At 49.1% G+C, this 23,543-nt stretch overlaps 1 protein-coding gene across 1 annotated transcript; it reads right to left on the reverse strand.

Annotated features, from left to right (window-relative positions):
- Window positions 1–19,162: 19,162 nt before the first annotated feature.
- On the reverse strand, window positions 19,163–22,017 carry OLFML3 (olfactomedin like 3). The gene is made up of 3 exons (XM_029226863.1): window positions 21,753–22,017; window positions 20,761–21,046; window positions 19,163–20,448 (listed from the first exon to the last, which is right to left on the reverse strand). The coding sequence occupies exons 1-3, from the start codon at window positions 21,864–21,866 to the stop codon at window positions 19,628–19,630; spliced, it is 1,221 nt and encodes a 406-aa protein (XP_029082696.1). The 5' UTR covers window positions 21,867–22,017; the 3' UTR covers window positions 19,163–19,627.
- Window positions 22,018–23,543: the final 1,526 nt, after the last annotated feature.

A 23,543-nucleotide genomic window follows, 5' to 3' on the forward strand; every position in this document is an offset into this window, starting at 1 on the left:
AGGCCGCATCTGGTGGTGTGTTTTGGGGTTTCTGTGACCTTATTATGATTTTAGGCAGCCTCTCTGCTAATGGGTGGGGTTGTGTTCTTGTCTTACTAGTTGTTTGGCATGGGCCGTCCAGCACTGGAGCTTGCTGGCCATTGGGTGGAGCTGGGTCTTATCATTGAGATGGAGATCTCTGGGAGAGCTCTTGCCAATTGATATTACATGGGGCCAGGAAGTCTCTGGTGGTCCAATGTCCTGAACTCAGCTCTCCCACCTCAGAGGCTCAGGCCTGACACCAGGCCGGAGCACCAAGACCCTGTCAGCCACACGGCTCAGGAGAAAAGGGAGAAAAAAAGAAAGAAAAATAATAATAATAATAAATTAATTAAATTATTAAAATAAAATGAAATAATAATAAACGGAGAGAGCAACCAAACCAATAAACAAATCCACCAATGATAACAAGCGGTAAAAACCCCAAGTCTACAGTTGCTCCCAAAGTCCACGACCTCAGTTTGGGATGGTTCGTTGTCTATTCAGGTATTCCACAGATGCAGGGTACATCAAGGTGATTGTGGAGATTTAATCCGCTGCCTCTGAAGCTGCTGGGAGAGATTTCCCTTTCTCTTCTTTGTTCACACAGCTCCTGGGGCTCAGCTTTGGATTTGGCCCCGCCTCTGCGTGTATGCCACCCTCAGGCATCTGTTCCCGCCCAGACAGGACGGGGTTAAAGGAGCCGCTGATTAGGAGGCTCTGGCTCACTCAGGCAGGGGGGGGGGGGGGGGGGGGGGGAAGGATACGGTAGTTATAATTGGAATGCAGGGTGAGCCTGTGGCGGCAGAGGCCGGTGTGCTGTTGCAACAGCCTGAGTGGCGCCGTGCGTTCTCCCGGGGAAGTTGTCCCTGGATCACGGGACCCTGGCAGTGGTGGGCTGCACAGGCTCCTGGGAGGCGGGTTGTGGATAGCGACCTGTGCTCGCACACAGGCTTCTTGGTGGCGGCAGCAGCAGCCTTAGCATCTCATGCCCGTCTCTGGGGTCCGAGCTGATAGCCGCAGCTCACGCGCATCTCTGGAGCTCATTTAGGCGGTGCTCTGCTTTCTGTGGCAGACAGGCAAGGAATCCCCTCTCCTCACGCACCCCGAAACAATGGTCTCTTGCCTCTTAGGCAGGTCGAGACTTTTTCCCGGACTCCCTCCCGGCTACCTGTGGTGCACTTGCCCCCTTCAGGCTGTGTTCATGCAGCCAACCTCAGTCCTCTCCCTGGGATCCGACATCCACGTCTTACTCCTCTGCCATCTTGAAGGTCTCTCATCACTCCCATTCTTAACACCTTCAACAGGTCCCCCTTGTTGCCAGAAAATGTCAGTTTCCTCATTGAGGAAATTTAAAACTTTGTGACTCACCGCTGCCCAAGGAGCATGCTCTGCCCTCAACAGTGTGAAACCTATTCGAATTCCCTATGTGGACCCAGCCTCTCACCCTGTATTTTTTCCAGCTGCTCCCTCTGCTTGAAGTGTTCAACCCCTTTCCCTTCCCTCTCTACCCACCAAGTGCTTCCCTAACCAGCCTCGGGGTGCAGAGGGGCCAGGAGGTTCCCCTCTTGTGTGTATCTCTACAATAACGCTGCTCCATTGCTTTCTCATTGTTCATTCATCTGTCTGCCCTAGAGATGCTCTGAAGACTAGACAGTGTCTTTTTCAACTCAGTGTCTCTAGTTCTTGGTACAATTCCTTGCATGTAGTAGCAGCTCAATTAAATTTTAGTTTTAAAATGAGTGATCTCTTTCCTACCCTCTTCAATCCCAACCCATTAAGCTAGAATTAATCTTTCCTCTGCTCTTCAGCAGTTTCTTGCATTTGACTTTTAGCTGTTATCACAATCCAACCTTCATTAGTTATGTGTGTACAGCTGTTATAGCCCCTCCGGGGATATAAACTAACTGTTCAGGAACATTGGCATTAATTTTTGTTTAATTAATTAAACTTTCCACCCTCATCCCCACACTACCTAGAATGATGCCTCTCACAGGGAGATTCTAATAGAATTAAGAGCACAGGCTTTGGGATCCGACTGGCATTTGATTCTTGGCTTCCAGGCCTGTGTGGCCTTGTCCAGCCATTTTACCTCTAAGCTTTTTTCTCCTTTTTTGGGAAACGGTGATGAGGATGGGGATGCCTGTTTCGTAGCGCTATTGAAGGAGTTAAATGAGCACAGGGCTTGCCACTGATCAAGGGCTCAACAAAGGCAGCCGTGATCATTAGAGGCCCTGTGCAGAATTTCTCAAATTTGTGTGAAGTTCTGTCCTTTTTTTTTTTAAACATCTTTATTGGGGTATAATTGCTTTACAATGATGTGTTAGTTTCCGCTTTACAACAAAGTGAATCAGTTATACATATACATATGTTCCCATATCTCTTCCCTCTCCCTCCCTCCCACCCTCCCTATCCCACCCCTCTAGGTGGTCACAAAGCACCTAGCTGATCTCCCTGTGCTATGCGGCAGCTTCCCACTAGCTATCTACCTTACATTTGGTAGTGTATATATGTCCATGCCTCTCTCTGGCTTTGTCACAGCTCACCCTTCCCCCTCCCCATATCCTCAAGTCTGTTCTGTAGTAGGTCTGTGTCTTTATTCCTGTCTTACCCCTAGGTTCTTCATGACATTTTTTTTCCTTTAAATTCCATATATATGTGTTAGCGTATGGTATTTGTCTTTCTCTTTCTGACTTACTTCACTCTGTATGACAGACTCTAGGTCTATCCACCTCATTACAAATAGCTCAATTTTGTTTCTTTTTATGGCTGAGTAATATTCCATTGTATATATGTGCCACATCTTCTTTATCCATTCATCCAATGATGGGCACTTAGGTTGTTTCCATCTCTGGGCTATTGTAAATAAAGCTGCAATGAACATTTTGGTACATGACTCTTTTTGAATTATGGCCCTTTTAAAGGAGAAAAAGTTTCCTAAGATCCCTTAGAACACATGTGCAAAGACATCGACTTAAAAATAAGTTGTATCTTTATAAATGGTGTCAGAACTTTTGTAAAGCTTACCATACGATTGAAAAGTCAAAATTCAAGCAATTGTTGGAGAACTTGCAGAAGCTCAGACTGTGTCCATAGACTCTAATGGAGGAGCCTTTGTTTACTAAGTGGCCTTGGGGCAGAACCAAAGGCAGAGGCCTGCGGAGCAGTTTCCCTCCAGAAGGCGTTCATCGTGTTGGTCTGCAGAGCTGGGAGCCCTTTGTTCTTCCCGTGGGGGGAGTGGGGAGACTAGGGAGGAGGAGCCAGAAGGCCAGTGGTTTGTCCTTGGCGACTCTAGCCGGATGTGGGGCTGGCCAGTGGGAGTGAGTGACCTCCCACCAGAGCCCTGGAGCCAGTAGCACGTTGCAGAAGACTGAGTGGAGATGAACTGTGAACAGAGGCAGAAAGAAGTCCAGGGAAAATGATTTAACTCAGAAATCTTTTATCTGCAGCAGAGGGGAAAAATCACCTAGTCAAGAGCGGGTCATCCAAGCCAAGAAGAACCACGGCAACTAAATAGAAAGCCAGACCCCTGTCCCCACTCCTTCCTGGCCCCAGACTGGGCAGGGGCTGAGGAGCCTTTGGGGTCTGATGCACTGCTGGTCTCTACAGGCACTTCTCAACCCCACGCCGCCCAGAACACACTCCTCACCTCCCCTCTCCCCTAGCAGAAGCCAGTTTCTGGGACTTACCATGGTCACAGACCCAGCGTGGAAACATCCAGAGATTCGCAACTTGCATTTCAAAGAGATTTCGAGAGCTCCCTCCCCACCAGCAACATATGGCAGCTTCTCCCACACAGTCAGACAGGCCTCGGCCTCTGTAGTAAACAGACCAACCACGCACCATTCCCCCTCCCCCAAACCTAAATAAAAGTCTAAATGATCAAGACAGCGACTGGCAGACTCATTCTGCAAATGCAAACAGAGATCATTTTACATTCGGAATGAATCTGCAGAGGGCAGCGGCCTCTCCAGGCTCCTATTTCTCAATCAGAAGAGGCTATCAAGTTTGGAATGCTTTTTTCCTCCGCTCAGGAGACTTTGGAAGGAGTACAGATGTGAAGCCAAGCCTAGCTCCCTAAAACGTCCCCAGTAGCAACTCTGCAGGGGCAGACAGTGCCCTTGTCCTACAGCAACCGAATGCGACACAGCTCCTGGGAGCCCTCCTTCCGCCAGCTGTCAGATCGCCGGTGACAGCACTGGCAGAGGCAGGAAATACCAGGATCAGAACGCTGGAAATGTTCTGGATTAGTGGAAAACTAGCTCTGTTCCAAATCACTGTAGTGTAGACCACGATCTGAACCTGAAAGAGAAACTCCGCTGTTGGCCCAGAGCCCAAAGGCCCAAGCAGAGCTCCCTTGTCTTCTATTTTCTTCTACCCCTCCTTTAACCCCCTCCCTCCTCCCTTCCCCACTGGAAATTGGAACCATTTTCCGGAGGCCTATTTGTGATGTGTGCCAGAGATCTAAGTCTGATTTCTAGGAACTGTCCCAAGAAAATGATCTGTTTTGTTTTGTTTATATCTGTGTGTTCTCTTTGGAGTGTTATTTATAATAAACATGAAATAACCCAACAGTAAGGGACTGAGTAAATGACAGTATCCTTGTACACTAGAGTACCATAAAATCTGGGGGAAAAAATATGGGGAAAACCCCTGCTATGTTGGGAATTTTTAAAAAGCATTTTCCAGAACATTATTTCCACATATTGTCAATGATATAAAGATAGAGGAAAACAAAAATATGTACAAAAGAGGACTGGAAAGCTACATTGTCGTGTGGTAGGTATATGGATAATTTTTTTTTTCTTCTTTGTACTTCTCAATTTCTCCACAATTAACATGTATTATATTTTAATCAGGTGTAAAAAGCAATAAATTGTCCATCTTTCTAAAACACAGACACATAGTTTTACCTAATACACATATTTGTAGAGCAAACATCTTATCGTTTTGTCCTCTGAGAAAAGCCAGAGTTGGAAAGGGCAGAAGACACAGGGCAGGTGATGGATCGATGAAAGAATTACCGGTCGGTTGGTCTGTCTACATAATTTGTAAGGCCCCACACAAAATGAAAGCGAGGGGGCTCCTTTTTCAAAATTAAGAATTTCAATACAGCAATAGCAGAGCATTTAAACCAAACATGGGGTCCTGTGTGACTTCAGGGGTCACACGCCCAGGAAACTGGCCCCGGTCATTAGCCTGGAGCAGGACACAATGGCCCAGCCGGTGAGGGCTTGCAGGTGGGCAGCAAGCCAGGATGAGTTGCCAGGAGGTCCCACTGCTTCCTCACCTGTTGCTAAACAGATTTCATTCTTCATGAGTCCAGCTTCTCATCAATCAACCTCTGGAACAGTGGCATACTTCGTCACATACATGCAAATCAGAAGCCAGCGAAGATGACTTGAACCCTGGATCATAATCTCTTCTTTTTTTTTGCAGGTAACTGCTTATTTATTCCATTTTAAGCATACCAGAGGGACTTCCCTGGTGGCACAGTGGTTAAGAATCCGCCTGCCAATGCAGGGGACACAGGTTCAAGCCCTGGTCTGGGAAGATCCCACATGCCACAGAGCAACTAAGCGCATGCACCACAGCTACTGAGCCTGCGCTCTAAAGTCCGTGAGCCACAACTACTGAGCCTGTGTGCCACAACTACTGAGCCCACATGCACAACTACTGAAGCCAGCGCACCTAGTGCCTGTGCTCCGCAACAAGAGAAGCCAACACAATGAGAAGCCACCGCAACGAGAAGGCTGTGCACCGCAACGAAGAGCAGCCCCCGCTCGCTTCAACTAGAGAAAGACCCGCACAGCAACGAAGACCCAACGCAGTCAAAAATAAAACATAAATAAATAAATTCATTAAAAAAAAGCATACCAGAAAGATGCCAAGCCGTCTTCTACCCTGAAATTAATGACAGTCCCTACTGAGAACAGAAAGTAGAATTTTTTAAAACAGCAATTTCTGATTGTTTTCTCTCCAGAATCATCAAGAACCCCTATTTGCACAGTTTCATGGTCTTTTTCTGGTCCCAGTCCCCCCCACCTTTTTTTTCCCCAATCCCTTTATTTTGAGAGCAGAGAGGAAATTCATTAACAAATTCACTACAGAGCATTATTCATTCCGCATGTCTCACTCAGCGATTTTTAATATCGGGAGTTACAGTAAATCACCCCTGAGTTGTGATCCCATGAATCTAACAAGGTGCACAGAGCCGCATCCCTGCTAATGACCAAGCGAAGGCAAGGTTGGAAGAAAGCGTGTTGATTCCCCTTCTGGGGCAGGGCGGCAGGCAAGCTCATTGGATTAAATTACGTGCAAAGCAAATCTCTCCCTCTGCAGTCAGTTGCAGCAGCCGCCTGCTGCAGAAATGCAAACAAATCCGATTCAAACCATAGCCAGACACCTGCCTGAGACAGAGCTTGTGCAAAATGGATGGGGAGCTGCTCAGGCAGAAAAGCACACACTAACTTCTTCCTCTAACTTCTCCAGGAGACTTCACCAGGTCAGAGGTGGGTGGGGCAGGGCTCCAGTTCTACCCCTCGCCCCAGTGGCCAGAAGAACCCCTCTCATTTTCTAAAATATGGCACGTGGAGCTTTGACCCATGGCCAGCCATTCCAAGGCCTTTGAACCTCTTCCCTCATAACTTTTCTTCTTTTTATCTTGCTGAAAACTGGAACAAAATCTGAATGTTGGAAAATATTATGAGGAGCATCTATTCCACTCCTCTAACACTTGCATCCTCCATAAAACCCCACCCAACATTCATCCAGACTTTGCTTGAACACCTCCAGAAACAGGGAGCTCACTACCACCACAGGTAACGCAAAACATTCTGGCACAGGGCTGACTGTTCTTCCCTTTGTTAAGTGGAACTCCCTCTCTTTGTGTAACTTACCTCACCTCTGTTGAGAGCCTTGTTCTACATTTTTGGGCCAGATAAAACAACTATTATGATGACCTTTCTGATATTTGAAGAGAGTGTTCTTACTTCCCATAGGTCTTCTTTTCAGTGGGTGTTAACTACACCAGTTCCCAGTGATCTTGGCCTGTGACAAGAGGCTCAATTTTTTTGCTTGTAAAATGGAGATAATAACATCAACTTTTCAGGATTGTGGTTGGGATTAAAAAAGAATGCATGCAAAGCATCTCACAGGAGGCTAGCACACAGTAGGTGCCTAACACATAGAAGCAGCTCTAACTGTCCTCTTCACCTGGGACAGAAAAGAACATTGCTTCTCAGACCTGACCACAGCAGAGCGGCCAGACTGTTTCCCCTCCTCTCCTGCTAACGCTGTGCTTCTATTCACTCGGCCTAAGGAGTATCATCTTTGGGGGCAGCCATTCCACACACACAGCACCTACTACCATAAACCTTATATCAACCAAAACCCCGAAGTCTTTTTGCTTTAAGCCTATCATGCAATTAAAGATGGTTGTGAAATAGGAAGATGCCTGTCTTCCTATTAATTAATTAAAGCATAGTAAGGGATCAAGAAAGTGAGGAGCTGTTAGCTGTTAGCAGTGGACAAACATCGTCCAGGAGGAGGAGGATAGGGGATGCTGGCCGTGAGGCGACTCGCTGTGGACCCCGGTAGTTTCAGCTGGCCCTCACTTCCCAGCCATATATCTCCACCATCTCTGCTGCCTTCATGCCAAATTCCCTTTAGCGCTGGCTATTCCCCTCTTCTTCCTTCTCAAACTCGGAGCTACTTCCCAGCCCATCACCCTCACCTTCCCAACAAGACGGGGATCCTTTCTAAAGCCAACGCTCTCCATGTCACTTGGTATCTCGTCTCCTTGCTCCTCTCCGAGAAGCCCTGTCCCTTCTCCTCCCCACACGTCTGTCCTCATCCTAACTAGGCTGGTTCTCTCTCTCCATCACACCATCAGCCTCTGCCCAGATGCCTATCTTTCCCCTTCTGGAAACAAACACTGAGGAGAATCAGGAATGGGGCAGCCACACCACACACACTCCTCGCTTTGAGGAGTCCTAGCGCCCGGTGAAACTGAAGACAGACGTACCGTGATGCACAGCTTGCCCCACTTCCGGGGTCTGCCGAGGACCCTCCCGCGTGGGCACAGGGAGGCCTGAGCAAGAATGCCCCACGCTGTGTGTAAGAGTGAGAAGTGGAAACAACCCTCAGGAGGGGAGGGTCATGGCTTATGAATACAGCGGTAGTTAAAATGAAGGAACCAGAGCTCTATGATCATCCTGGGCAGTCTCCAAAATAATGCTGGGGTTTAAAAAGATTGCATACATGTATTTATAGGAGATACCTTTTAGGTGAATTTTAAAACATACAAAAGAATTCTACAAGCTGCATTGGTACAGATATGTGCAATAAACATGTTGGTTTAAACACAAGGGGATGATACTAACTGAAGGATGGTAATTACCTGTGAGGAGGGAAAGGGGCCAGTGAAGATGGGAAAGGGAAGGGTTGGCCAAATCTGTAAGCTTATATGTCTTTTTTTTTTTTAAAGAAAGAAAGAAAGATCTACAGCAAGCATCAAAAATGTTAACGTTTTAAGTCTGAGTGGTGGTTCATGGTTGCCAATTATATTATTTTCTGTACATTCAAAATATTTCATAATTAAAAATACACTGAAAAAAGAAAAGCCTTCCCTTCACCCTGCTTCTCTTTCTCCCTCCTGCCTCCTGCCCACCCCGGCTGCCTGTTGAGCACGCAGATTCTTCAGTGAGCAGCCTTGTTTCATGACCTCCCCTCCCCTCGCTGACTTGTGCTCCATGGCGAAAGCCTCCCAGCCCCACTCCAGCTCTTTCCCTCGTCTTCCCGACCCCCCTGCATGTTTGAGGGTCCTGCCTGCCCCCTCCTTCTTGGTCCATCCTCCTCTCTCGGATTTAGAGATGAGGACTTTTCCTAGTTCTACTCAGTCTCTCTCCTACACTGGCTTCTCTTCATTCTCCCAGCCCCTGAGTATGCGGTGATGCTGCCTTGAACTTCAGACATTTTCCATCTGTGCTGTCTCCCTCGTCAGGCTCATCCACTTTCATGCCATCACCTCAGTGACAAAGGTCAAGGGCATGACCTTTGGTACAAGAGCCAGACAGACTTTGGTACAAGTTCTGGCTCTACCGCTTTCTAGGTGTGTGACCTTGGACAAATTGTGTATTTCAGCCTCAGTTTCCTCATCTGTAAAATGGAGACATCAGTCCTAATCTGCAGGGTTGTTGTACTGTTAGCTCAACAAATGCTACCAGTTACTTGCACAGCTTCAACAAGTTTACCTCGAGTCAAAAGAGCTCCCTCAGCAATATGGCTTGATCGGGGCCTTTTAACTTTTATTTCCCTGTGCACCCTTAGAGGCAATTTATATTCTCATGAAACTAACCTAGTAGCTCTTTCCTGAATGCACTTGTACCTGACCATCTCCACACCTGGGGTCCTGCCAGTCCCCCTCCTGGAGCACCCTCTCCGTCCAGCCCTTCCTCTGAGGCCACCTCAAATGCTACCGCTTGATGGCGCCTCTTCAAAGCCCCCTCCTTGGAGTCTGACCGCTTCCTCCTTGGAATTCTCATGAGGCACCCCTCTCTTAAGGCACTTATCCTAAACTCCTCAGGCAGTGGGTAGCAGAGAGAAACGTATGCCTGTCTTATCACCCTACCCTTGGCCGCCTCCCACTGCCCCACCCCAACTAAGTAGCCAGTTTCTGAGGCACAGAAGTCATTACCATGTCTTCTCAGCCCCCAGCACAAAGCCTGGCTCTCATTAAATGCACTGGAATCATTGTTTTGAAGGCTGAAACCACTGCATTTGTGCCGTGTAGGGTGAGTGCCAAAGGCTCCGTAAACAGTGCTGCCGTTTATTATTTCTGTAGGTGGCAGGGCCCGGAGGTGAGTGCCCTGCAGAGGCTGCAGCCCAAGGCAAAGGTGAATTCCAGGGAGAATCCAGTGAGACTTGCTCCAGGGCACGCAAAGCTGGCAACAAGGTCCTGTTCCCAGGAGACTTGCAAAGAAAACTGTGTGCAAAAAAAAGGAGAACTGGCCTGGGTTCTGGCTGCTGGCCGTCCCATGAGGGAAGCTGCTGCTTCAGGGAGAGCTTACACCTGTGCAAACTCCCAGTGTCCGGGGCACTCACCTCTCAAGCTCATGGAGAACGAGCTTGGAAGGAGAGGACAGCCCTGGACCCTCCTTCCTCCCTTTGTGCCTTCCTGCCTTTTCCTCTCCCTGTTCTCCTCAAACATCCACTGAACCCGAGAAGTAGGTACCAAAGCTATAAAGAGGAAGTCACTGTCTCCGTTCTCCGTTCTCTGAATCTCCCCAGAGAGGGAGAGTTTCACAGTCTAGTCTGGGGAGATGGGTCCATTAACAAACAATGACATAGAGCGAGACATAATGACATGGGTGCTGGAGCCGGGAGAGACCCTGGGCAAGGAGGTCAGTTGGGAGCCTCCTGCAGTGGCCCAGCTGAGTGATGATGACAGCGGTGGCAATGGTGTGCAGAGCGGTCCTGATGGGTGTCCCTCCAGCCAGGCTGAGGACCCTCCAGAAGTTGACCATCCCCCACTGCAGGAAAGGCTTGGGTAGAAGGTCCTCCTATAGAACAAGCCCTACCGCACTGCAGTGTGGCTCCTATTGATTCATCTTTTTAACCACCAGTCCAGGAGCTGTGAAGACGTGTCCATGACTGTCTTATTCACTGTTGTGAGGAAGCACTTAGCACATAGTAAATACTTCACCAATATCCATTACATTTTTCATTAATCAATTGTCTGTCCAAGTTGGCTTTGACATTGAAGGGTCCCCACCAATGCTGCCTCTCACACGGGCTCCATTCAGACTTCAACATCCCTCAGTGACCTTCCCAGACGTGGATGTGCGTCTCACCCCCAGATTTGCTTCCTGCTCTATAACTAGGCATTGGGTCTCATTCTACACAGTCATGGTGTTCTGACTTTGCCGTCTGAACACCGTCTCTGACTTTGCATTTTCTGCCTGCTGATGACCACTCACAGCAATTCAATCCCATAACAGGGTCCAGGTTCCATAGGCGTCATATCCCCCTTTTTGAGTCTGATACACCTACAAGTTCCTTTTGTTTGTAATAATCAACTTTCCTAATGATGACTTTTCATTTGTGCAGCAACCCTTTGCTCCTTCTTGCTGGACGGGGTCCTCAGCCTGTCCCATTCCTTGGCTGCCCGAAACCCAGCACATACACAAGACACTCTACATTGACTCTTAACTGAGTAATCTGAGCAGTGAGTACTTGTGTGGCTTTATGATTTACAAAACACTTTCACATGCATTATCTCATTTCAGTCATCACACTGCCCCTGTGAGGAAGATATAAATATTGTTGTTCTCTTACAGATGAGGAAACTGAGATCACACAGGCAGAAAAGAGCTGAACTACAACTTGAACCTCAGATGTCTGCTCTGTGCCCTGCCACTGCCCTGTCCTCAGGGAGAGGGTAAGCCAGGCTGATCTTTCCCAGACCATGAATCAGTAAGTGTGGAGCTGCCTCCCTTGCCCTCATTAAAAACTCACAGAACATAAAATCCCACTTTGTGGCTGATAATTTGTCTGCAATTTACAGGCTTTCAGATGAATACTGAAGTCTGTTTAAACGAGATTACTCCTACCTCAACTTAAAATCCAGTGATAGGGACTTTCCTGGCGGTCCAGGGGTTAGGACTCTGCGCTTTCACTGCTGTGGGCCCAAGTTCAATCGCTGATCGGGAACTAAGATTCTGCAAGCCACGAGGTGCGGGCAAAAAAAAAAAAAAAAATCCACTGATAAAAGAAACATTTCCCCTATGTCTCCCCTTACTTACTTATTAAGCTAGTGTTTCTAGTTTACCTCTTTAAAGATTCCCCTAGATATCTAAACAGTTTACAACAGTAAAAAGTATTTCACCTCCATCAGGACTAAGGAGGGCTGGAAAGGACAGAGAGAGGAAGAGAAGGGAATTTCTAGGTCATAATCAGGCATGAGAGGAGAAATCCACATCTGTGTGTTTACCTCCCCTCTGCTGGGAGGGAAAAATGCTCAAGAATCCAGGTCATTGGGTAGAGATTCCAGGGGGTAGAAACCATTGAATCCTCAGTCACTGCCAGCATAAAACATGCACCTGCTTCACAAGTCACTGAGTAAACCGATCACACCATGCTAGAAGGCTCTGGAAGTGTACGGTGAGTTAGAAAACACTTGCATGACTTGAGGGTCCTAGACCAGATGACATTAAGGTCTCTTCCAGATTAAAATAGGCTGTGCTTCTAGTCTGCGGTATACTCGGCCACACTCTTCGTGATGCCAGTAAAGGTACCTGGCCTGTGTGCCAACTTTACGTCTTTCAAAGCCCTTTAACTCTTGTTCTGTCCCAGCCTGAGTGGACAGTCAATTAGAAACAGTGAGGGAGATTTCTCAGAATGGATCCAAAGGCTACAAGGTAAACTGACAGGTGACAGTGCGGGAGGAGAGACGAGACACACAAAGAAGAAAAGCATCACAGCCACATCCTACACAGCATAATTGGTTCTGAAGGCATCAGGGCACAGAGGTACAGTACAGTAATTGATGTTGATAACCCGAGTCATCGAGAGGTTAAATCATAGACATGTCACTGCGAGCTGACTGCTCAGCTCATTTACAAAATATTTGTTGGACACCCAGTATGCGCCTAACTCTGTCTGTATCCCCAGGATAGAAAGATGAATAAGGCATGGTCCCTGCCCTCAAAAGGCTCTCTGGACTTCAATTTCTTCAACTGTAAAATGAGGGAGCTAAACTCAGTGATTCCTAAGATTCCTTCCCGGAGATCCTAAAAGCTTTATGCATTACGACTTGAACTTCCACAGTCCTACGAGATGGTAATCCAGGTAACCTAATCCTATTTTGCAAGTGAGCACTGAGACTCAGAGAGGTTAGCATCTGACTCAAGGTCACACAGTTAATGAGGAGCAAAGCCAGGACACTCAGCCACATGAACCGGTCACACTGAAATAGAAAGGTCTTCTTCCTCCCACCCCTGTGCTCTCTCCACACTGTCTTCCTTCCTCCAAAAGGGCAAGCAGACTAGATGGAGAACAGCTCATGCATTTGACAGCTGCCTGGATTTACAGGGCTGGAACACAATATTCAGCAGCCACAAAACAAAGCTCATGTGCAACTGGACACCAATAAATATCTGTAAGACCAAGTGCAACCAAAACGGCATCGAAGGATCTGGCAAAGTCAACAGCAAGATCAACAGCAAGATAAATCCAAAAAGTCAATAGTAATGGCTACTAGGGACACATGCTGAACAACTAGAATATCTCTGAGAGAGAAAACGTGGTAGAAGGAAAAAGGCAGCTTGGGAGCACTATATTTAAAAAGAAAAGAAAAAAAAACCAAACACCAAACACTGCTGGTGGAGTTGGTACAGGCACAGAGAAGCGGTGGGGATGTTCCCACACAGCCTGCTTTCTTCCCTCACCCCTGGCACAGGACACCTGTCAACCCCGCTGTTACTGATAATGTACAGATTACGGTGGGAAACAGGGGTCCTGCCTTCTTGTAGACAATGTACAAGTGGAGAGAGAAGGCTGCCAGAGAGCCACTGGATCAAGACAGAGGGTTGATCACCAAACAGAGATAATCAGCAGCATACTGTCCAATATGAGACAGCAAGTCACAGTCCTGGGAATGAGCATGTAGTGAGCAACGTTATTGTTCTGGATGCTCTGCTAGATATTTTACACACACTAGTCCACCCATCCCTCACAACAAGTCTTTGACGCTCAGACTCTCAGAGAATTGGTTTGCCCAGGATTACCTGGCCAGCGAGCGGCTGAGCAACGATTTGAACTCAGCTTGTGTTCCGAGCTCCAGTTCTCCCCACTCCTCCACACAGCCTCCAAGACTAGGTTCTGGCCCCACTACCTTTATTAGCTCTGCAACCTTAGACGAATCATTAAATCTCTTATAATCCTCGGGTTCCTGAGAACTGCCTGTCTCACAGAATTGTTGAAAGGATCCGAGGAGATAAAAAGCATGAGCATTTCTTAATCTGAAAAGACTCCTGCAATCAAGATGATACTGATAACAATAACAATACTTACTGAGCACCTACTATGTGCCAGACACCGGTTTACTGCTTTACAGGGATTACCTCGCTTAATTCTCACAGCAATCTGTGGAATTGGTATTCTCTACATCGTACATAGATGAAGAAACCGAGGCTCACAGAGAAGTAACTTGGTAGCAAGTGGCAGGGCCAGGGTGGGAACAGACTTAACTACTCCACAACCCCTGCTGTGAACCAGAGGCTGAACAACAAAGGTCTTCCCACTGCCTTCCTTCCGTCGTTTTATTGCCTTCCTCCCCCGTGGCCACAGGGCTTAGCTGTGCCGGCCTACTTTGAGACGTTCCCCTTAGATGTAGGAGCTAGAAATCGCCACTGTGGGAAGGCCAACACGTTCTGCAGTTGAAGAGAGACTGCTTTCTGTTTTTATTATTTTTTTAATTAATTAATTAATTTTTTTGGCTGTGTTGGGTCTTCGTTTCTGTGCGAGGGCTTTCTCTAGTTGTGGCAAGCGGGGGCCACTCTTCATTGCAGTGCGCGGAGCTCTCACTGTTGCGGCCTCTCTTGTTGCGGAGCACAGACTCCAGACGTGCAGGCTCAGTAGTTGTGGCTCACGGGCCCAGTTGCTCCGCGGCATGTGGGATCCTCCCAGACCAGGGCTCGAACCCGTGTCCCCTGCATTGGCAGGCAGACTCTCAACCACTGCGCCACCAGGGTAGCCCTGCTTTCTGTTTTTATCTGTAGCTTGTCTTTGTCCAGCTGAATTGAAAAATGCCACCAAGAACATTTACTGCTTGCTGGTCTGAGTTAGGCCCTGAGTTAGGAGACAAATCTGCCCAGAGTTCCAAGGGTTCACAGTCTCCTGGGGGAGCACGATACAAGTATTTATTGAGTCCCGTCTCTGAGCCAGGCTCTGGGTTAGGCTCTGGGGACACAAAGGTGAGCAAGACACAACACACTGTGGTACCGGCTCCAACTGGGATGCACACAGGGTAAGTCAGGGCCCAGAGGAAAGGCCCCTGACCCTGCCAGGTGGGATTGAGAACAGCCAGAAAAGCATCCCAAAGGAAGTGGGGCTTGAGAACTACATTCTGATTGTCTGCACTGCCAAAGAGTTGGCATATACCATCTCTGATCCTCACAGCAACAATCCTGTTTGGCAGATATTATTACCTTATAGATAAGGTATTAAGTAACTTGCTCAAGGTATCAGAGCAGTAAGTAGCAGAGGCAGACTCTCACCCCAGGAGCTCTGACTCCAAGCTTGCCGGACCCTAAAGTTATGTCAGGTTGCCTCAGAGAACACTGTGCTACAAGCTACAATGGAGAAAGAAACGCCACACCATGAGACGCCAGAACAGGAGAGGGTAAGTGAGCTGCGGTCTGTGGGGCGTCGCGGAGGATGAGTGGTGTGGCGAGCCGTGGTACAATGATTCAGGACAGGCCTGCACAGATTCTTCATCACTCTAGCGAGTCCTCTAGGTCATGGGCAGGGAGGAACACTCTAAAGGCTGAAGGCCACGTGCCCGGCCGCCCAGCGGATGGGGTGATTTTCTTGGTGGGAAGGTAAGGTGTAGACGAGGAGTCGGATTTGGGTTGTAGGAAACAGAAACCTACTCATATTAACTTGAGCAAAAAAAATAAACACGAACAAACAAGAAAAGGGAGTATTTAGTTTAAGGATTCAGGCATTTTGTAGAACCCAAGGGCTAGCAATGTACTGGGACCACAGGAGAGCTGGTTTGAGATCAGACATGCACACTGGCCCTGATCAGTCACCCCTCACTCCTCTCCTGTCTCTGCTTCTGTCTGGTGTCTCCTTATCCTTTTCCCTCTGCAGCCTGGCTCTCACTGTCTCTCCGTAGCAGGGCAAAAGATGCTTCCAGACACTCTCTCAGACCTAACATCTCTGATCTGCAATTCTAAATCCCCAGGATAGAGAATCTGATTTGTTCCCATTGGGCCACGTGGCTATGGATGGGAAGGAAGGGTGTCCGTTCTCAGAGAAGGTGGAGCTGGGGAGGCTGGAGGTCATGACCCCAGAGGTCAGGCTGGAGTGTTCTGGAGATGTGTCCAACTCCAGATATTGTCAGACCCATGTTCTGGAGAGAGGGTGCTGAGAGGTCTTCGTTTTTACCTTCTCATTCTGCCCTCTAAAGTAATACACTGTCTGCCACATTTATAATTCTTCTGTGGAGTTATTAAATCCATAAATAAAGATTTAATCTTTTAAGCTCTGCATTGTGAGAGCAAAAGTTAAAAAGCAGGCAGAGGAAAGCTTACCAGCCTTGGTGGCCGGGGGTAGCAAAGGAAGACTCGTCCAGGCTGCTGGGGCAGAGGATCAGGAGAGGCTGCAGCTGCAGAGCGGGGCGAAGGGCGGAAGGACGGCCCCTGCCCTCTGGCTGAAGGTCGAAAACAGCCCTCCTGGAGCAGAGACCGCATTGCCGAGGCAGCCACAGAGAGGCTCAAGAGACCAATCCTGCAGGCTGGGAGAAATACCAGAACAGTCTCAAGAGCTCTCAAAATGGGCATGTTTTGACGTAAAGCAGGTAGAGAAATGTGGAGCAGTAGAAGGGGATGCTTCCAGGCGTCTCGGGGAAGGGCGCCTGTACAAGGAGGGGGATGAGAAGGAATCCAGAAAATCTGAGACTGGAGGAGGAGGAAGAGGGAAAGGCGTCTGCTTCCTGTTTAGCTCAGAGCCCGATTCCAGAGGAAGCACTGTCGGCTGAATCAACAACTTCATTCCTTATATATCTCTGCCCTCTCCCTCCGCCACCATCTGGGGCTCTGACAACACTAGCTCAGGTTCCCTGATGAAAATGACAAGGTGAACACGTTCGTTTCTCTCATGGGCAGACACAAAGACCAGCACCAGGGAGGAAAGGCTATTGAGAACAAAGAGGAGAGCTGGGAAGTTAGGGTGGGGAGTTCTGAGGGCAGAATAGGGGTAAAGGAAGCCCTCTCAACCCTGCCTTGTGATAGAGAGGCAGTGCCTGGACCAGAGATCTGGCAGACAGCTGTCCCCACAGCAGCGGCCCTTCCTGCTTCTTAACGTTATTCCCACAACCCCATCCCCGGCTTTTACTGTCTTAGGGCCGGGTGTTGGGGACACACGTGGAACTTCTCTTTGGACTCTTCGCGCCTTTTTACCCCACAGGGCCTCTGCTTCCCACTGTCTTCCCACTGTCAACTCAAACCAGAGGGCATAACCCGTTTCTGTCAAGTGACATGTTATGGAGGGTCTGCGAAGGAGCAGTGAGGCTGCTTTTTGATGATAGGATTCAGCCACGGAGGCTCTGTCCTTGAGCAGCAGATAATTAAGCTTAATGAATTTGGACAGTTCACTGGATCTGCCCACACAGTTCCACTCACCGTCTAAAACGCTTCCAAAATAGCACTAGCTATTGTACACAAGCCAAAAAAGAAAAACAAAAAGGAAAAAGTAGTACGTGACAAGGCCCCAGAGATTTCTGCCCTTTCAGAAAAGTCTGAGTGAACTTTTCCAAAGAAACTTTAAGCAAGAAAAAAAAAAAAGCTGCGTCTTCCCTCATTGAGGAACCAGGGAAAAAAAGATGCCACAAAGACAGGCACACACGTTGTGAGGTGGAAGGACCCGGTGTTGGTACTCACTCCTCACACTGATGTCATCTACACACAGAGTCTCCGAGCTATTCCCTCCCCAGGGTCGTCAAAAAGCTGTTTCTGGCAACTGGTGCTGGATCAAGATGCCTCTACAGACGGGGCCTCGCCCTCTCACACAGCGGTGTCACACTAAGGAGACGAGCTCCCCCCATGTGTGCACGTGCCCACACACTCCTCCTCGGGGCCCGGCCCCCACCGAGAGCTCCCTCCCTCCTCCACGCCCTCCTCAGCGAACCGCGGGCTGCTAGAGCCAGATGTTCCGTGGGCAGACCCCTCTGTGGGCTGACAGGCGGTGATTACTGCTGCCAGCCCCATATTAGAGAGAACTGAATGGGAGCGAGCCTCCGCCCGCCCAGGCTCCCCACAATAGCGTCTTTGTGAGGTGCTTCACTGCCTTTCATTTCCCCTGCCTCGCCAACCTACGTCAGGAGCAGCTCTGCCTGGGGAGGGAAGAAGACAAAAGGAGGATCACAGGGTCCTGACTGATCCACCCTACCCTGGGGGTGGGGGAGGGGTGGGGGGAGAAGACCGGGTCCCTTTCTCCTCCCCCCGCAAGGGGTAAATAACCAGGAGGACTCCCAGGGCTGCTTGAGGTCAACTTCACAGTCTAAGCAGTGGATCTTGTCCATCAGATGGCCTTGCTCCGGAGAGTTGGACATGAGGATGAGGCTGGAGCGGGGCCTGGTACAGAGCTCAGCAGATGCCTAGAGACTGGAGTCCGAAACCAGGGTCTCCTCCTGTCCTTTCTCCCTTCTCCCTTCCCCAGATGGCCTTCCGCAATTGCAGCCCGGAGGCCAGAGTGCTAGGCAGGAAAGGGTTAAGTTTCCGGGACTTCTGGACAGACTTCAGCCAGGTTCCAGGACTGGGGTAGGTAAGTGGGGGCGAGGAGAGTGGCGGGAGGGATGTGTTGGGAAACTGGTAAGACTAACATCTGGGACGTGGTCACTGCCCCTCCTCCTCGCCCAAACCGCAGACGCCGTGGCAGCAGGAAAATCAGAGCAGTTCAGACCAAGCGCGATTGTGCAACCTGGCCCTGGTGATGAGCTTGATGCTGGAGATGGGAGTGGGGTTCGGTCCTGGGGGCAGAGTCCACTTCAGAGGTGAGGCTTAAAGTTCTTACAGAACCCACACGCATTCAGGGCTCTGGTTTCCACATTCGACTAAACCCCATTGTCTGCATCAAAACCTCCCGGAGGTGTGGTGCTGCTGGTGGTTCTGGGAGGGCTGCTGCGGAGGACGGTGGGCACCGGGGGCTTTTGCCCCAGCCTCTGGAAGTGCTGGGATTTTGCCGCCTCCCCAGGCACCTCCCAGTGATGTCTGAAACTGGAGAAGCCCCTCTCGCTAGGCAAGGGAGCCCAGCCAAGTCCCTAATGCGGTTTAAGGAGCGGGGATGTGGCAGAGGAGAAGATGGACGATCACGGGGAGAAATCTGATCTGAGGGCTACCCCAAACAAACACGGGCAAGGAGCAGTGGATTTTCCTTTTAATGCAAAACGCTGCAGTACAGAACGAGTTCCATCCTCTAGGGCACTGAAGGGAGAAGGGAGAGAGGGCAGAGTCTAACATCTCCTCCTAGCCCTCTCTCCCCTGACTCGCACTGAGGCAAGAAATATTCTGTTGCCTGTTCACTGGGGTCTCCTCCATATGTATAAGGGTCAGAGCTCTGGAACTGGCTCATCTTTCACCGGCCTGAAATCTGCTGACATGGGGCAAGAGAGGAGTGAACATTTAGGGCTTTCTCTCTTTTAGCTCTAAAAGGATTCCTCGAGATCTGGAGTCCCATGTGAAATGAAGGGGCAATGAGAATTTGGCTTCCATTGGCTGAAAATATGAGATGTGAATCACAACTTGCCCGGAATGACGAGCAGGAAATTTAGTCGGGATATAAATGTATGGAGGTGAAAGAGATTCAAAACACAAGACTAGCTCCCTCAAACTTCTTCCTCTTTCTTCCTCATCTCCAGCTTATAGACAATCTGGTAGCCATCATCCCAGGCGTAAAGCTGGCGCTCTCGGGGGTTATAGCGGAGGCTGGCGTGGGCACCATATCGGCGGGGGAAATAAGGGAGTGCTGCCCTTTCAGGGGTCAGGGTGCCACTGGCATCAAAGGAGCACTGGATGCGGGCCCGACTGGCAGGGCGGGTATTATAAACAACGTATAGGGTCCCACAGATGACAAAGGCAGCCTCAGCATTCTCCCTGGGACATGGTGTGTCCCACTGCTGCTCTGTGTCCAGTGTCTGCGGGTCTAACTTGGCCAGACACAAGTGCCTGTCGTCCTCCCGGGTGGCATAGACAGCCCAAAGGCCCTCCTCATCAGCCGCCAGGTCTATGTACGTGTCTGCCGTCAGCCCGTACGGGGGGATCAAACCCTCTGCTGGGAATACTGAACTGTCCACCACTGTTCGGTTTGCCAGGTGGAATTTGATGAGCTGTAAAGTGTTCTCCAACTCACCGCCCCCTCCAGGTCCTCCAGGGGGCCTCCGGGCATAGTAAAGAAAGCCACCATATACCAGCTGGCCCGTGCCTACCCAGGGGAAGGGCACCCGGACTCGGGAAGCTTTCCGGGCAGCCATGGCAAGGGTGAAGTCACGCAGCCTTGGGAAGACAAAGGCTGTGTCATTCTGGGTCCCATCTAACACGTAGATCTTCTCTGCTGGCCCCAGTGGATCCTTGGTCCACAGACCAGCTGGGCCACCAAACCGCTTCAGGATCTTCATTGATCTCACCTGAGAGATTGTGTAGCCACAGTCTGGTGGGAAAGGAGAAAAGCACAGGACAAGGAAAAACAGGCAAGAGTTAGATGCTCACTGCAGGAACCCCCCAGGGTGGGCTATTTGGAGAACAGTTGGGCCTTTGCCCAGTGGACACCTCCACTCTCATGGAGGATTGGGGCAAAGAGCACCACAGAGGCCTGGGTCCCCAGAAACTCTCCTTAATGAACCTGATAGTACAGAGATTTCCCTAAAACAGATTCTAGAAGACAGAGGCAAATGGACTGGGATAAGGAGAAAAAAGGGGAAGAACCAAGGAAGAATACAGGGGTCTGTTTCAGATTGCTTACCTGTCACCATATCATACTTCTCGTTTCTTCTGCCCTTGCCTTTGGCCCCAGGGCCTCCAGTCACCTTCTCATCAACCTCTACACAGGGTAGGGCTGGGTTCTGGGTCTCCAGATAGTCCACCTCCCGCTCCAGACGGTCCACTCTCCCCGAGATGGTGTCAGCCTCAGTTCTGAGTGCCTCCCGCTCCTTCTCGGCCACCTCCAACAGCGGCAGCATCTTGTTCTTGAAATCCCGCAGCTCAGCAGCATGCCGACTACTCTGGTCCTGGCACTGGGCCAGCCGTTCCTAAAGGGATGGGGCAGCAGGAAGGAGGGCCTAAGGGTTACAACTCTCAGGCAGGGAGAGGCCCAACCAGGGAGTCAGGAATGGGAAAAAGCAAAACTCAGCCAGACATCAGCATCCCCTTCAACCTCCACAGAGAGAAAACCAAATGTTCAAGATGCTAAAATGTGCAAAGAGCTCAGCTAAGATCCATCTAGGCCCCAACCCCGACTTTGCATCCTCCGGCCGTGCTGTGAGCAGTGCCACTGACTTCTCTGAGCCTCTAGGGCAGTCTAAGTGCATGAGGGTGAGAAGGGACCTCTGCTCCATTATATGATCCTCCTCTTGGGAATTAGGATGCTACAGACTCCAAGCTGTTAAAAAGGCAGAAAGTTGCAGATTCTCTGAGAACTTCCAGCTTTTAAAAGAATCACCAGCTCATCCTGAGATGCATTCCCATAATTCTAGCTCTCAATTTCCACTCTCTTCCCTTATCCCATCTAATCCCAGGGGTGAAACACAAAGGTCTATTTGCTTTGGAATTGCTTTCTGTATGTGGGGAAAGAGGAGGACTTGCAATTTTGAGGATCCTCTTATTAAAAGATGGAGTTTTCTGTAGGTTCTTACAAGAGCCCTAATTTGTCATCCCCACATCCCTGACAAACTGGTTGAATCAACAGGAGATGTGGAATCCTTCCAGGCTGGGCCAGAAGAGAAAGGAGACACCTACCTCTAAGGCAGCTAGTCGGCGTTCCATGTACTCCACAAGGTGGTGCTGCTGTCCTCGAAGGGGTCCCGACCAAGACAAAAGGAACAAGATAAGGAGCAGGGTGCGGGGCCCCATGGCTGCGGGAGAGTAGGGCCAGGGTAGACCAAGTGTGTAGTCGTGTGCACACGGCCTCTTCCACTCAAGCCGGCGGGTTAGCTTTGGAGGCCGGGCTGGGGGCGGTGCCTTCTCTCTTGCAGGATCTCGGGGCTCTCTCACTACTCTGGAATGCTTTCACAGTCTCTCTACGGGCCCCACCCCCTCCTTTCCGCTTGGATTGATCAAACACAGATGGCCCTATTGCAGAGCAGCCAGAAGGCTTAACCGCCTCCCGCCTAGGCCGTGGGCTCCCCAGGAGAGGAGAAGGAGATTGGAAACCCTAAGGCAAAGGCCTTCTGGGCAGTCACCCAGGAAAAGGAGCTAGCAGGGGGAGGCAGAGGCCCCGGAGGAAACTTAGCAAACTCTATTCCTGCTTTAGAATGCTTCCAATGCTGACTTAAGAACCATCCTTCGTTAATCCTTTCCTTTCCCAGCAATAACAGCATAGATTGTTTTCTGCCTTTAGTGGAAGCTGGAAGCAGGGGAGATGAGGTTTGAGGGGAAGGGGTGGGAAGAAAGGCCACAGTAGTCAAATCTGTAGTACCTTCTTCTACAGCTCACTGGCGCCACCTTGTGCTAAGCACCTGGTGTCATCTCAGAATTAATAGGGAAACCAAGTTCACCTCCAGTGGAAAATTTCCCGCAAAGCAAGCCAAGTAGATTGAATTTACAGGGGTTTTCATGATTAAAATGCAGCTTTCCCCACGGACTATCCAATTACTTATGGGGCTATCCCAATCTCTCTCTGATTTAGCCTAAGAAAGAGAATGTATCTGAGATTAAAACTAAAAAACAAAACCCAAAAAACCCAGAACAGGTCATTGAGAAATTAGTAAATTAATTCTTGATTATCTGGAAGTGAGACTGACTGCAGTCTTTCTATATACAGTTTTTCTTTGCCTGAAAGTTTCTAGGCATATTCTCTTACCCAAACTGGGGAGTGTTCAGTGAGTTCACACTAATTTTACATTCATTTAGGAAAAAAAAATGAAAAATATATATGTTACAGTCTAAATCAAAATAAATGTACTCTGACTTCCCTACTAATGGGAGAGAACAGATAATGTCTCTTGGTTATGGCCCAAAAGGGTGTTTCTAAATGTTTCTCATTTCCATATCCCAACTATGACTACAGGAGCCCAAAAAATTAATGGCCACTGTAAGATAGACTTGTCCTGAAACACATGCGTCAAAAGAAGTCAAATGAGCATAGCATTTATTCAGAGCCCCGCAGTGATGAATCTAGACAAATCTCTAATTCTTTATCAGGAGAAATTTTACTTGAATCACTCACTTAAGAGAAATCTGAGCCAAAGTCCTCCTCTAAAGAAAAAAAAAACCTACTCCTTGGACTTATTGACATGGGGAGGGGGAAGGGTAAGATGGGATGAAGTGAGAGAGTGGCATGGACATATACACACTACCAAATGTTAAACAGCCAGCTAGTGGAAAGCAGCCGCATAGCACAGGGAGATGCGACCACCTAGAGGGGTGGGATAGGGAGGAGATATGGGGATATATGTATATGTATAGCTGATTCACTTTGTTATACAGCAAAAACTAACACACCATTGTAGAGCAATTATACTCCAATAAAGATGTTATAAAAAGAAAAAAAAAACGATTCTTCTAACAGTGCAGCTTTCTGAAAGGAGG

Source organism: Monodon monoceros, unplaced genomic scaffold, assembly GCF_005190385.1.
Source record: "Monodon monoceros isolate NGI ecotype Baffin Bay Population unplaced genomic scaffold, NGI_Narwhal_1 Super_Scaffold_18, whole genome shotgun sequence".
Taxonomy (NCBI): Eukaryota; Metazoa; Chordata; class Mammalia; order Artiodactyla; family Monodontidae; genus Monodon; species Monodon monoceros.